The sequence below is a fragment of the Pogona vitticeps genome, chromosome 2, assembly GCF_051106095.1.
Source record: "Pogona vitticeps strain Pit_001003342236 chromosome 2, PviZW2.1, whole genome shotgun sequence".
NCBI classification, from domain to species: domain Eukaryota; kingdom Metazoa; phylum Chordata; class Lepidosauria; order Squamata; family Agamidae; genus Pogona; species Pogona vitticeps.
The window spans coordinates 1,414,316-1,429,577 of NC_135784.1; the positions used below are offsets into that span (position 1 = coordinate 1,414,316).

At 44.5% G+C, this 15,262-nt stretch overlaps 1 protein-coding gene across 1 annotated transcript in view; it reads left to right on the forward strand.

Annotated features, from left to right (window-relative positions):
• The window catches only part of LOC144587214 (uncharacterized), a 97,283-nt gene that overhangs the window by 37,725 nt on the left and 44,296 nt on the right, over positions 1–15,262 (forward strand). Inside the window, exon 5 of the mRNA XM_078387060.1 lies at positions 13,018–14,042. Within this exon, the coding sequence (XP_078243186.1) occupies positions 13,213–14,042 (830 nt within the window). The 5' untranslated portion in view covers positions 13,018–13,212. The remainder of the gene's footprint in view (positions 1–13,017; positions 14,043–15,262) is intronic.

Below are 15,262 nucleotides of genomic sequence, written 5' to 3' on the forward strand. Positions count from 1 at the left end.
AGTACACATCCAAGGCAATAGGCCTTGGATATACTTACTCCCTCCTCCCAACCCCACTGTCTGTCCCATTGCAGACGTGGGATATAAGAGCTTCGAAACATGCTCTTAAAATGTTCACATTTCAACCTGGCTCAGGATGTCCCCAAATGCAAGAGCCTCAGAGGCTGATATTAGCTTTGCTACTCCTCAATAACTATGAAAGTTTCTCCCTCCTCAATAAATAAATTAAGGGGGTGGGGTGGGTAGACTTTATTCCTTTGGCTGCCTGGCATTTCTTTGTTAATTTTTTCTCTAGTGTGATATTCTGGCCATCTAACACATAGCCTAGAAATAGTGTATAAAGTAGATTTGCCTGAGCCCTTCCATAAAGTGATTTGTAAGGCTAACGCTGGAGATTTGATTAGGGATGGCCTAGCAATCATTCAGGTTTCATTAAATATCCCAAAATGCCTCAACCCATCTGGACTAAGATTTCCAGTTCTTCTTCTTTGTTTCCCATACTCCTGGTGTTTGCATAGACACAGTGGAGATGGTGTAATTTATTGGAAGCTTTAGCATTAAAGACCACTAAATAGCGACAACTTTTCTTAGGGGGCTGGAAGAAAGAGTTGGGACATAGGCCACTTATTATGGTCCATTGTCTGAATTATCAAAAAAATCCACCCATTCCTGTAATACACGAGGCTCTGGTGTTATAGGATTCCTCAGCATTCGGATCATGTCATCCACATACAGGCTGAAAGCGTGAATCCAGAGTAGACCTTTGGTGTAGATGGGAAGGATAGAAATCCAACAAATAAATCAATAAATAAAATAACACATGCCTCCTGGATATCAACAGTTGTCCTGATTTGTGCCACCAAGAACTCTACCACTGGAGTGAATAGAAGGGGCTGCAGAATCCCATGAGTCATAGAGGTTTGGTGGTCAACCTGCACTGTGGTAAAGGTTTTCCAGTGGCTGAGGAGCAGTGATATTTGAGCTGGAGGAGCTCACCTGCTGAGGATCCTTTCGTGGTCGTAAGAGAGCTCTAGTTCTGGAAAGGGAACACAAACCTCTGGGGGTTGGCCTCCATCTGAGATACCCTAAAGGATCCCCTGCAGGTGAAGAGGGAGCTGATCTGCAGCAGGCTGTGATTATCATAGAATAGTGAAGTTGGAAAGAGTATATAGAGCCATCAAGTCCAACCCCCTGCTCAGTGCAGGAATACAATCAAAGCATATCTGCCACACTCACCAACTCCTGAGGTCCTTGGTTCCACTGGCATACTGCTCTAACCGTGAGGAAGTTTTTCCTGATATCCAGTCTAAATATGTCTTCCTGTGAGTTATTTAGTATTTATTTATTTAACTTGTATGCCAAGTTTTTATTGAATGCCTCCAGTGTTGGAGTATGCACGGAAGTAACTGATTCCATTGTCACACTACTCTAACAGTTAGAAAGTTTTTCCTGAAATCCAGCCTAAATCTGTCTTCCTGTAATTTATTTATCAGTATTTATTTGGTTATTTAACTTGTATGCCCAGTTTTTATTGAATGCCTCCAGTGCATTTTCCAGTGGAGAAAGAGCAGCAAACCAAATGCCCCTCACCACAGTTGCTCCTCATGGAGGGAAAGAAGGACCCTCGTGTCTCTCCCCCCTTTTCCTCTTCCTCTTCCTTCAGAGTCACAGTCAGCTCTGGGTCTTATTTTTGCTGAATGAATAGAGCTTCTCCACAGCTTCAGTGCTTGACTTTCTTGAGGTTGATGCGTTGTGTGTGTGTCTGGGAAAACCTAATGTAGACAGAATAACCACGAGGGATATAAAAAAAACAACTAGAGAGAACATGTGATAATTGCCTCTTTTTAAATTTCTTCATATATGACATTGCTAGAGCCACCTGTCATAGAGGAAAGAGGCATTGATGTAATACAAGTTATGATATAGCAAGTGGCCCTATGACCCCCACCCCCTTTTGGTTGGTAATACAGTGGTGCCTCGCATAATGATCGCTCCCTTTAGTGATGAAATCGCTTTGTGATGGACTTTTTGCCATCGCAAGAGCGATCGTTTTGCGATGGCCCCTATGGGGAAAATTCACTTTGCGATGATTGTGGGGGAGCACTCCCCTACGATCATCGCAAAGGCCCTGCCGGTCAGCTGTTCAAAAAAAACGGGCTTTGCGCTGCTCGTGGGGAAGCACTTCCCTGGGAGCAGCCCAAACGCCCGCCCCTCAGCTGTTCTGAAAGGCAGGCGCTGGGGCTGCTTCCCAGGCTCGCTTTTTGTAACAGCTGACCGGCGGGCTTTTGGGCTGCTTGCGGCTAAGCACTTCTCCGGGAGCAGCCCAAACGCCCGCCCCTCAGCTGTTCTGAAAGGCAGGCGCTGGGGCTGCTCCGGAGAAGCGCTTCTCCGGGAGAAGCCCAAACGCCCGCCCCTCAGCTGTTCTGAAAGGCAGGCGTTGGGGCTACTCCGGAGAAGCGCTTCTCCGGGAGAAGCCCAAACGCCCGCCTTTTGGAACAGCTGACAGGCGGGTGTTTCAGCTGCTCCCGGAGAAGTGCTTCCTGGAGAAAAGCCAGCGTGCACTCGGGAGGAGGGTGGTGGAGCCTTCCCCCACCCTCCTGGCCAAGCACCGGCCGGTCAGCTGGCCAAAAATGCTGGTGTGCGCTCGGGAGGAGGGCAGGGGAGCCTTCCCCTGCCCTCCTGCCCGAGCGCCAGCCCCATTTTTGGCCAGCTGATCGGGGGTTCCAAAATTGCCACCACAACCATTTTCGTGCGATTTCCTTGCTTACCGAGGGCACGAAAATGGCAACGCTATGGAGGATCTTCGCATAACGGTGAGTTTTCGCCCCATAGGAATGCATTAAACAAAGTTCAATGCGTTTCTATGGGGATTTTCCACCCGCATTGCGATGTTTCCAAATAGTGATGATTAATCCAGAACGGATTAACGTCGCTATGCGGGGCACCAATGAGCCTTTCTTTTCATAAATTTAGAACAGTGCTCACTTTAACAAAGAACTTCAAAATATTGTACAATTTATTCCATTATTGTATATCTATCTGAGAAGAGAGAGATAGATAGAGAGAGAGAGAGGGAGGGAGGGAGGGAGGGATATTTTTATCTGGCTTGGGTGTAGTGAAGAAGTGACTAGTCCCTGTGCCCTCTAACCAGAGACCTCAGAGTGGCATTCTGGGAACTGTAGTCAAAAATGTTTTCACTAGCTTTACTTTTTGCTTTCAAGCATCTGATTAGCCCCAGCTATGGACATGATGCCGTTGATAGGCTGGGGCAGGGTCCTAGTGTCTTTAAAGAGGTCGCAGGGTGCGCTGTCTCTTTCCTTTTTCTAATGGCTGGCTGGCAGAGGAAACGAGCTGAGCTCTGGGAGGGGTGGGGGTTGCACCTCGTGGAGTTAGCAACAACAGGCTAACTCCATTTCCACACTGATGGCAACATACTACATTCTTTAACTGCACACTAGGTTTCTGGATTGGTGGTGGCTGCCATTTGTTGGTATAGGTAGTCCTTAGCCATGTAGGATCAGCTTCTTAGAATCAGTAAATAGTCTTAAATTAATTTTACTAAAATGTGGGGTTTTTGTACTGTTCTCTATGTAATGTATAGGCGTCCTGATCAGAAAGCCATTGAGAAACATCCCCTACCTTCAATGTTTTGATCTGCTTTTTGGCCTCCCTAAAAAGAGGGTTGGGTGCAGACCGCCAAAACTCCCCACTGATGAGGGTATATAATAGCTGCCTATTGAGCTACTCTAGACCTCTGACTGTGTTCAGAAAAAAAAACTGCAGTAATGTTCTCCTCACAGAAAGTGCAATCTCTGTTGAGCCTTTTCAGCACCTCTGACTTATTTATGCTCTCAAGTCCTGTTCCCCTCAATAGCCGCCTAGAGTGGTCCTGACCCGACCAGATAGGTGGGATATAAATTAAAAATAATAATAATAAAACAATAATATAATAAATATGCGCACCCAAAAACATAAACCCTTACCCCTTCTACCCAGCCTCCATTGATGAATAATGGTGGAATATCCAGCCCTTCTTCCTAAAGTGCATTACAAGATCCTTAGTTTTTGAATTAATTAGAAGTAAGTTATTCCTACACCATTTAATCAATCGTTCCAACAGCCTTTTGTTTTGCTTTACATGTGCCATTGTTGGAGTTTCACTTAGTGGACTAACTATGCTGGACAGGCAGGACATGACCAGAAATCTCAACACTTTTGACTTTCTTAACACTTCTTTTGGCAGTTCGATTTTGGACCTACTTGGTCCTGAGCTGACCTGGTTCTGATGTGAGTTCAAACGCCTGAAATCTCGATTTTCACAGGGAAACAGAAATGACTTATTTTCTTTTCACCTTACTGCCAAACTGTGCTGAATCCTTGCAATAAATAATTGTTTTATTTAACCTATTATAAATATATACAAATATGCACAAGGTATGGTACAATAAAGACTTTATTAAAACCAGTATACTATAAGGGTATTGTAAAACATAAATCTAAACCTCGGGGGTTGTAGAAACACGTGAAATACAGGACAGGTTTACAGACTGTATATTCCTGCAGGGCGATTTCTCATTATCATCATCATCATGTCGAGCATTCTGTGGGTGAGCATGAGACAACATTTTAGTACGTTTTTTAAAGACCACCACAACAACACTCCATCGTCCCCCATAACTATGCCTTTCAGAATTTTGCTGTTACCGGGCTGCCTTGGCCCTCTGCATCACTCTCAAAGCCCTCATCTGGAACCTCTTCCACGGTCAGATCCTCAGGGCCGTAAGCATCCCACACAGCCATCCACATCCTCTGCTGATTTCAGGGAATCTCCGGTTGACTTCTGTAAATCTCTTTTTGACCCTTGTCCACCATCGCACTCAGCATCTTCATCATCACCCCACATAAGGTGCAGGCCCACTTTCTTGTGCTTTTCTGCTTTGGCTTTGTGGTAAATACGTATAGGTCTTCTGCAGTGCTGTATTTTCTTCTTAGATTTTCTGAGTCTTCAGGCAGCCTTCCCCTGAGCCTTGTAGGGGGTCCAAAGGGGCACAGGGACTTGGAAAAACCCATAGCCCCATAGTAGTAACCTTGGGGTCACAAACGCCTTTTGGTTTTCCCTGTATCCTTTTGGCTTGTTCTGGGGATCAGGTTTTCTTTGTCCTCCATCTCCTCCAAGATGCCCCAATCTCTGCAAAGAGCTACAGTCATATGCAGAAGGGCTCCGAAATCACCAATGTGGTGTTTCAGCAAACACTGTGGACTTTCAACCCCAGGCAGCCTAAGGGCATGCCCAGGAATGCCCTACAGCCACCCCTTTTCTAACCAAACCCCCACCCCACCCCTCCAATTGCTTCCCATTGGTCTACAGAGGCCGCCTGATTTTTTGATAGTTATGCATTGTCTTTAAGTTGCAAGCTTTTTTCAAAACTCTATAGGACTTATGAGAGCTGTCTATTTTGTGGCTTATTATTAATAAGGTCTGATCAACCTCTTATCGGAAGCCTATGGCTTAAAACTCTATGGGGTGGTTCCTGGAAAATTAAAAAGGGTTTTAACAAACACATACACACAGAGATTCTAGGAAGGCCATGAGTATAAAAATGTGGGAAATGTTTTATTTTGGACAATCTTAAAGCAGTTTTACTAAAATGTGGGTTTTTCAACTTATTGCAGATTTTCCTTGTCAGTCAGAGTCTCCAAACTGTCCCGATCTCTGCAAAGAGCGGCAAGCGCGTAGAACTCTCCAAAAACACTGCTGGGGCCTTTCCAAGACAGGCGGCTTAAGGGCATGCCTGCCCTACGGCCCACCCCCTTTTTTACACAAACCCTCCAGATGCTTCCCATTGGCCTACAGGGCTGCAGAGGGGTGATATGTCCTTCGGGACCAATCCTCAGGCTGCTCTTGGGTCACGGGGCACCCACGCACCTATCAAAGCCTCCTATAGGTCCACGGTGACCTCCACAACCCCTTACATCACCCTCAACCCTTCCCCTTCCACTGGAAGGGGCCAAGGTCGACTCTTGACCAGAAAGTCTATCCTTGACCCAGAAGTCCCTCCTTACAGGGCAGTTGTAGCTGTCAAAATTGAGTGATGAATGCTAGTCCCTTCTACTGCTACAGGCACTAAAATCAAGTGTCTTTTGATTGTAGCAAGCCTATTCCCTCTCACCTCAAATGTACTCCCTTTTTGGTGCCCATTCATAGGTACTACTGCTATTTCTTCTGGCAACAAAAGAGCCTCCCATACCTGCCTTATTAATTCTTCAGGGACCAACTCCTTTCCTCTGCTCTTAATCAGGCCTCTTTCCCTCCGAATTTTGAATCTGTATATATTGTTCCGTCTCTTGACTTCAATAAATGTAACGCCCAGTTAAGAGCACACGATTCACAATTGTTCCTCGAAAAATCAGCTTCTTGCTTTTTTCCACTAGCTGTAGCTGCTACTGCCTGGACACACTCTGGCCGCCCTCTGCACACTGGGTCTAAGAGCTTCGAGAGAGAGGCTAAAGGTGGTTTCTATCCTCCCCACTTTTGGGTTAGCACTCCCAAAACTGTCCCTTCCTGTACATTCACAAAAAGTTAGAATGGCTAATACAGTGTCTAGTGGTGGCAACACCAAGACTGATCCTGTCACAAGATCTTTCTTGACCAATTCCACTAAGCATTTTTCTTCAGTAATTTATTATTATTATTATTATTATTATTATTATTATTATTATTATTATTATTATTATTATTATTATTATTATTATTATTATTATTATTATTATTATTATTATTATTATTATTATTATTATTATCATTATTATTGTTGTTGTTGTTGTTGTTATTGTTATTGTTATTGTTATTGTTATTGTTATTGTTATTGTTATTGTTATTGTTATTGTTATTTTATAGTAGTAGTAGTAGTAGCAGCAGTGGTGGGATTCAAATAAATTAACAACAGGTTCTATGTCCTAATGATAAATAAATAAATAAATAAATAAATATGTAAATAAATATGTAAATAAATATGTAAATAAGTAAGCAAATGCCCAGGACAGTGGGATCTGATGAGGATTTCTTCCACAGTGGTCTCCCTACTGCCTATTGCCCATCCTGGCTAATTAGAAGATCAGCCAGGGGGGTTCGCACCTGGGTCCAGGAGGCCGTGAACGCCTCTTTGAGAGAGGGAGTGGTCCCTACCACCTTGAAAGAGGCGGTAATTCGACCACTCCTTAAAAAGCCAAAACTGGACCCAAGGCTGGTGGCTAACTACCGACCAGTAGCGAACCTCCCTTATTTGGGCAAAGTGTTGGAGCGGGTTGTGGCTGGGCAACTCCAGGCACTGCTGGATGAAACGGATTTTCTGGATCCATTTCAATCGGGTTTCAGGCTGGGTTTTGGTACAGAGACTGCCTTGGTCGCCCTGTATGATGACCTTTGCCGGGAGAGAGACAGGGGGAGTGTGACCCTGTTGATACTCCTGGACCTCTCAGCGGCTTTCGACACCATCGACCATGGTGTCCTTCTGGATAGGCTGGCTGGATTGAGAGTTGGGGGCACTGTTTTACGGTGGTTCCGCTCCTTCCTGGCTGACCGTGTCCAGAGGGTGGTGCTGGGGGACAGTTGCTCTGCCCCATGGCATTCATGTCATGGGGTTCCTCAGGGCTCAATACTGTCCCCCATGCTGTTTAACATCTACATGAAACCGCTGGGAGAGGTCATCAGGAGGTTTGGGCTGAGGAGTCAGCAATATGCTGATGACACTCAGCTCTACCTCTCGTTTTCCACCAATCCAGGTGAGGCGGTTTCTCTGCTGAACTCGTGTCTGGACCTGATAATGGACTGGATGAGGGTCAATAAATTGAAACTCAATCCAGACAAGATGGAAGTGCTGTTAGTGGGTGCTTCGCCAGACAGGCTGGAGGGCCATCTCCCTGCCCTGAATGGGGTTAGACTCCCCCTAAGGGGCAGGGTCCGCAGCTTGGGGGTGCTCCTGGACCCCAGTCTAACACTGGAAGCCCAGGTGGACTCGGTGGCCAGGGGCGCCTTCCTCCAGCTGCGGAAACTATACCAGCTACTGCCCTACCTGGACGAGCGGAGTCTCATGACAGTTACACATGCACTGGTAACATCCCGTATAGATTACTGCAATGCGCTTTATGTGGGGCTGCCTTTGAAGATGGTCCGGCGACTGCAACTGGTTCAGAATCGAGCGGCGCGGCTGGTGAGTGGTGTGGCCGCCAGGGAACATATCAAGCCGATTCTGTACAAGTTACATTGTCTACCAGTTGCTGCCCGGGCCCAATTCAAAGTGCTTGTTTTGACATATAAAGCCCTAAACGGCTTGGGCCCTGGATACCTGAAGGACCGCCTCCTTCCATATGAGCCTACCCGGCAGTTAAGATCTAGCCAGGGGGCCCTTTTGAAAGAGCCATCCCTCAAGGAGGTAAGAGGGATGGCTTGCAGACAAAGGGCCTTTTCGGCAGCTGCCCCCAGACTATGGAATGCCCTCCTGACTGAGATTCGTCTGGCGCCGACACTGATGACATTTCGGCGCCAGGTCAAAACCTTCCTGTTCCAGAAGGCTTTTAACTGAAATAATATTAACTGTGGGTCTGATGGCAATTTTATATATATATTAATTGTATTTTAATTGTACATATCTTTATTGTATTTTAAATGCTGTAAGCCGCCCAGAGACCTTTGGGTAGTGTGGGCAGCATATAAATTAAATAAATAAATAAAATAAATAAATAAATATTATCACAACTACTTCTCACATAATTAAGACATCTGGATAAGTGCATCTGTTTGGGCATACTGCTGCTGTTACCCTCACCATGGGCATGTGCCAAAAACACACACACACAAACAAACACACACCTCACAGTGGGTGCTTATGACCAAGTTTGACAGAGAACTGACACATCTCTCCTTCCCTTTACCTCCTATTTTGCCCTATAGCTCACCAGTAAAAATTGCTTCCCTCCCCTTTCCTGCTCCTGAAATGACTGATAGCCCTGTTTGTTGTTACCTGGAGGCCGCCTTTGCGCACCTGTTGTGGAGTTATTCTCTCTCCCCCCCCCCTGCTTCCTTCTGGCTTGGAAGGTATGGTCCCTTTTCAGTCTGTCGCCACTCCACCTCAACCCCACCGCCTCAATCGGTCCTTCAGTTACTGACTCCTCTGAGGTCTCCTCCTCCTCCATTTTACCCCTCAACCCTGCACCCACCGCTTCTCCTCGCCAGTCGCTTTGGGGGTGTTGGTGTTGCTGGCGGCACTGGTGGTGATGATGGCTTCCCTCAGAGCCCTGGCGGCTGCTTCCTCTTCTCATTTTCCACTTTTCCTTCATGCCACAGTTTCACCAAAAACATAAGACTCCCCCCCTCCACTGTCTTCCCCAAATTTCCACCTTCCATTTTCATCTCCTCTGTCCTCCTCTGCTGCCCCTTTTCTCCTTCAGCCCCACACAAGTCCTCAGGGAAGAGTCCTAAAATACAAGCCTTAGTTTTCAGGGAGAGTGCTGTGTAACCCCATGCAGTGCAGGTTTAATCTCTATTCCCTGCTCTGGGGAAACAAGGAAGGTAGATGTGTGGGAAGAAGGGAAGGAAGAAGAAGGAGAACCTCACTTGCCTTGAAAGGGCCATTAGGGTCATCTTGAACAGCACGTAACACACATGTAAAGCGAAGATGAACTTGAGAATAACTCTCAAATTCTCTGACCCCTTCCGAAAAAAAAGTTCTTACCACAGAGCAACAGTAATAGTAATAATGAAGCTTTTTCTGTAGCACAAGCAAGAGAGGGCTGCCACCCTGGGATGTGAACTGGTCTCTGAACAATGCCACAATCATTTAATCCCTCCCCATTCCAGGTTCTGTGGAAAAGTCCTACTTCGGGCACATCATGAGAAGGCAGGCATAGATTGAAAAAGACCATAATACTTGGTAATGTGGAAGGCAGCAGGGAAAGAGGAAGGCTAAATGCAAGATGGACCTACTCCCTAAGGAAACCACAAGCTTGAGTTTGCAATAGATGGGCAGGGCTGTTGAGGCCAAGCCGTGTTGGAGATTGCTCATTCCTAGGGGCACCCTAAGTAGGGGAGAATTTGACGACACATAACAATAACAGCAACAACAGGTTTTTTATGCATCTAACTGCCAGTTCCAGAAAGCTGAAAGGTTATTCCCTTAATTGTTTGTTGTGGGTTTTTTTTCGGGCTCTTTGGCCGTGTTCTGAAAATTGTTCTTCCTGAAAAACCCACAACAACCATCAGATCCCAGCCGTGAAAGCCTTTGCAAATAGATGCCCTTAGCCACTTTTAAATTTTTTATCATCATAATAAAATATAATACCTGATAGAGCCTGGTTCCCCATTAGTTTTTCCATAGATCCTAAATACTAGATTTCTGCATGCCAATGGAAAAAGTGGCATGTTCCCTCCCTGAAAATCTAAATAACTAAAACGCTGGAGCCTCGGGTTGTTTGTTTGTTTGTTTTTATTTTTAACCCATCTTTCTCCCTGCAGAGTGTCTCCAGTGGCTCACAAACCCTGACACAATGATAAATAATTTTTTTTACATCTCACTATAAGGCAGCATAAAGATGCAATAATACATAAATGCTAAAAGGTTCTAAAGGGAATCCTGTTGAAATAATTTTGAAAATATATTTTACATGATAAAAATTTAAAAAAGCAATCTTATTTCATTTCCCTCCCTCCATTTCTCCACCGCAGTTTACATGCTAAAAAAGCCTACCATAAAAGTCTTTGCCTGCCAGAGTTAAGACTGCATGGCAAACAGCTAAGGCAGGGAAATAGTTAATAAAAAGCCAGCTTTATGCTCAAACATAGTTTGCCTTTCATGTATTATACTTACTTACTTGAACAATCTCAAAAATGAAAGCTTGAAACTTAAACCTATCTCAACACAGTCCTCTTGAAGATGCTGGTCACAAATCCTTGATTAGTATGCTTTAGTCCCTCCTCCTCCTCCTCCTCCTCCTCCTCCTCGCAGTCCCTCCAGCCCCCAGCCTGAATGTCTGGATAGTTTCGATTCCCCTTTGATATGTTGATCTGCTTTCTTCAACCCTGGCCTGATGGTAAATCTTACTAGTGTTAAAAAACTGATAGCTGTCTTCCTGTTTTTGAGTAAGCAATCTGCCTGCCATTTGTCTCCTCAAATTGTCAGAGCAACAGCCTTAGTTATCTTCAACTTGAAAAAAAACACATAGCCCCCTTCCCTCCCCCGCTCGTGGCTGGTCACCTGGCTCCTCCGCCTTCATTCATCTCAGACCAGCAACCGGATCTCCGAACTAAAATAAAAAATAACAACCACCTCTATGGAACCGGTGCGAACTGGGTCAATCCCACCTCTGATTAGTAGTATTAGTATTAGTATTAGTATTAGTATTAGTATTAGTATTAGTATTAGTATTAGTATGTCATCACTTATTCTACTGTATTAACCATAAGCTTCACCTTCTGCTCCTGTTTCTCATCCTCCCTTTTCACATATATTCTCTGTGCTTCCCTTAGTAAGTCTGTTCCTGGGGTGGGACAAGGGGTGAATTAGCTTCAAATGCCCCAAATTTTGGCCAAAACACCTCAGGTAGTCCGATGCTTTCCTTAGTTTAGTTCCTCTTATCTTTACTTTTAGTATTTTTCTCTTCCAAACATAGCCTAAAATTGGGATAATGTAGTGTAGATATAAGGATCCAGGAAATTCTCACACTAAAACTTTTCACTTCTGTAGCAGTGTCTGCCTGCTTTAGAACAGGGGTCAGGGAACTTTTTTACCTTTTACCCCTCAAAAAATTTATATAAGCCAACATTACCCCCTTGATTTGAAAGGAAGGAAATGATACAGTATTTGATGAAGCCACCCTTTTTTACCACCTTAATTCAAACCTTGCCTGTTCTTTTCATAGTTTTGAGTCAGTCTCTCTCTCTCACACACACACACACATGTCCTCCCTCCCTCCCTCCACCCTTTTTTCCTGCCTTAATTCAATTTCTATGTAGAAATTGTTTTATATATATATTTCCCTTTGTTTGTTGGTTGTAAGCCGCCTAGAGTGGTCCTAACCGACTAGATAGGTGGGATATAAATAAAATAAATAAATAAAAATAAAGTCTTGCCCGTTCCTCACACACACACACACGTCCACCCTCCCTCCACACTTTTTCCTGCCTTAATTCAAGTCTTGCCTGTTCCTTTTCTCATAGTTTTGAGTCAGTCTCTCTTACACACACATACACATGTCCACCCTCCCTCCCTCCCTCCACCCTTTTCTCCTGCCTTAATTCAAGCCTTGCCTGTTCCTTTTTTCATAGTTTTGAGTCAGTCTCTCTCTCTCACACACACACACACACACACAGACACACGCCCGCCCACCAACCCACCATCCATCCATTTTCTCCATTCATTTTCTCCATACATTTAAATAAGCTTGATGAAGCCCTCGGTCTCTCGCACCTTCCTTCCCCTTGTTAACTTGATCCTTTACCGCCTCCTGCTTGCTTGCATTCATTTCCAGAGGAAGCAGTCATTCAAAGCCCTGGATTGATTGATTGCTCAGGGCTATGCCACAGCTGTAGCCAATTATGCAGACTTATCTCCGATCTCTGAATGAATGGAGGATTTACAAGTGCCTGCTGCAACCAGGAAGAAACAGGGAGAGGTGGCTTACAATTTGAGGTTTGGCTGCAGGGTTGGGGTTGGGAGGGAGGGGGTAGGGCTCTGCTCATTACCTCTAGGATTTTGACTTTTACCCTATTTGGGGTAATTTACCCATGTTCTCCTACCACTGCTTTAGAAAGAGCAAAGCAATTCTAAAGGTTTTGTACTTTCATAACCAAAGAAATGAAGCCACAAGCAACTTGAACCTCTCCTTCTGCTGGCTTTGATGTAGCTGTGGTGTTCCTCCTTTCTCATGACAGTGTAGACAGAGCCAAACCCTTGTCTTGATCCCCAATGAGATTTCCTTCTGTTCTGCACTCCTCATGGCATTTTCTCTTTTTTTCTCCCTCAGGGTAAGAAACAAGAGAACCAGAATTAAATGGATCTACTTCTTCTGCCACTGAAAAGAGAGGAGAAACTCACCTGAATTTACATGAAAGAACTCATAAAAAGCAATATAAATATACAGAATGTGGATGGAGCCTCAGCCTTACCACTAGTGTCAGTAGACATTAATGAACTCACACAGTAGGAAGACTATAAAAACATGGATTGTAGAAAGAGCTTCCAAGTCAGCAGTCACCTGAGTTCCCATCAAGGAACTCACACAGGGGAGAAACCATATAAATGCATGGAATGTGGAAAGAGCTTCAGTCACAGAAGTACCCTGAGTTCTCATAAAAGAACTCACACTGGGGAGAAACCATATAAATGTATGGAATGTGGAAAGAGCTTCATTAAGAGCAGTCACCTGAATTCCCATCTACAAACTCACACTGGGGAGAAACCATTTAAATGTGTGGAATGTGAAAAAAGCTTCAGTGACAATGGATCATATACTCAACATCAAAGAACTCACACAGGGGAGAAACCATATAAATGTATGGAATGTGGAAAGAGCTTCAGTCAGAGCTGTCACCTTAGTTCCCATCAAAGAACTCACACAGGAGAGAAACCATATAAGTGTGCGGAATGTGGAAAGAGCTTCAGTCGGAGCAGTCACCTTAGTTCCCATCAAAGAACTCACACTGGGGAGAAACCTTATAAATGTATGGAATGTGGAAAGAGCTTCACTCGGGGCTGTAACCTTAGTTCCCATCAAAGAACTCACACTGGGGAGGAACCATTTAAATGTATGGAATGCGAAAAAAGCTTCAGTGACAGTGGATCATATACTAAACATCAAATAACTCACACAGGGGAGAAACCATATAAATGCATGGAATGTGGGAAGAGCTTCAGTTACAGCAGTTCCCTGAGATCTCATCAAAGAACACACACAGGGGAGAAACCATATAAATGCATGGAATGTGGAAAGAGTTTCAGTCACAGCAGTAACCTGAATTCCCATCAACGAACTCACACAGGGGAAAAACCGTATAAATGCATGGAATGCGGAAAGAGCTTCAGTGACAGGGGATCATATACTAAACATCATAGAATTCACACAGGGGAAAAGCTCTATAAATGTATGGAATGTGGAAAGACCTTCACTCAGAGATGTAACCTTAGTTCGCATCTAAGAACTCATACAGGAGAGAAACCATATAAGTGTGCGGAATGTGGAAAGAGCTTCAGTCAGAGCTTTACCCTGCATTCCCATCAAAGAACTCACACTGGGGAGAAACCTTATAAATGTATGGAATGTGGAAAGAGCTTCACACGGAGCTGTACCCTGAGTTCCCATCATAGAACACACACAGTTGATAAACCCTAAAAGTGTGCAGAATGTGGAAAGAGCTTCAGTGATTGGAGATCATATACTGGACATTAAAGAACTCACATGGGAGAAACCGTAAACAGTTGGCCCTTGAGTAACGAACTTAATCCGTTCTGGAAGTCCGTTCGTAACTCGAAAAGTTCGCATTGAAAACCATTTAATCCGTTCCAACTGTTTCTAATACAAAGCTGCTTAATCCATTCCTACCACTAGGGGCAGATTTTTTCTTTTTTTCTTTTTCTTTGGTTCATAACTCGAATCTGCGTTCGCAAGTAGGGTCTATAGAACCCTATGAGATCTGGTTCGTAACCCGAAACTTTTGCAACTAGGGCCGTTCGTAAGTCGAGGGCCCACTGTAAATGCATGGAATATGCAAAAAGATTCTCTATTTATTTATTTATTTATTTAATTTATATGCCGCCCACTCTACCCAAAGGTCTCTGGGCGGCTTACAACAATTAAAATTCAATGCAATAAAATAAAATGATTAAAATACAGTTAAAATACAATTAAAATACAATTAAAAATACAATTAAAATTGCCATCATTAAGACCCACAGTTAATGTTATTTCAATTAAAAGCCTTCTGGAACAGGAAGGTTTTGACCTGGCGCCGAAATATCATCAGTGTCGGCGCCAGGCGAATTTCAGTTGGGAGGGCGTTCCATAGTCTGGGGGCAGCTGCCGAGAAGGCCCTTTGTCTACAAGCCATCCCTCTTACCTCCTTGAGGGATGGCTCTTTCAAAAGGGCCCCCTGGCTAGATCTTAACAGCCTGGTAGGCTCATATGGAAGGAGGCGGTCCTTCAAGTATCCAGGGCCCAAGCCGTTTAGGGCTTTATATGTCAAAACAAGCACTTTGAATTGGGCCCGGACAGC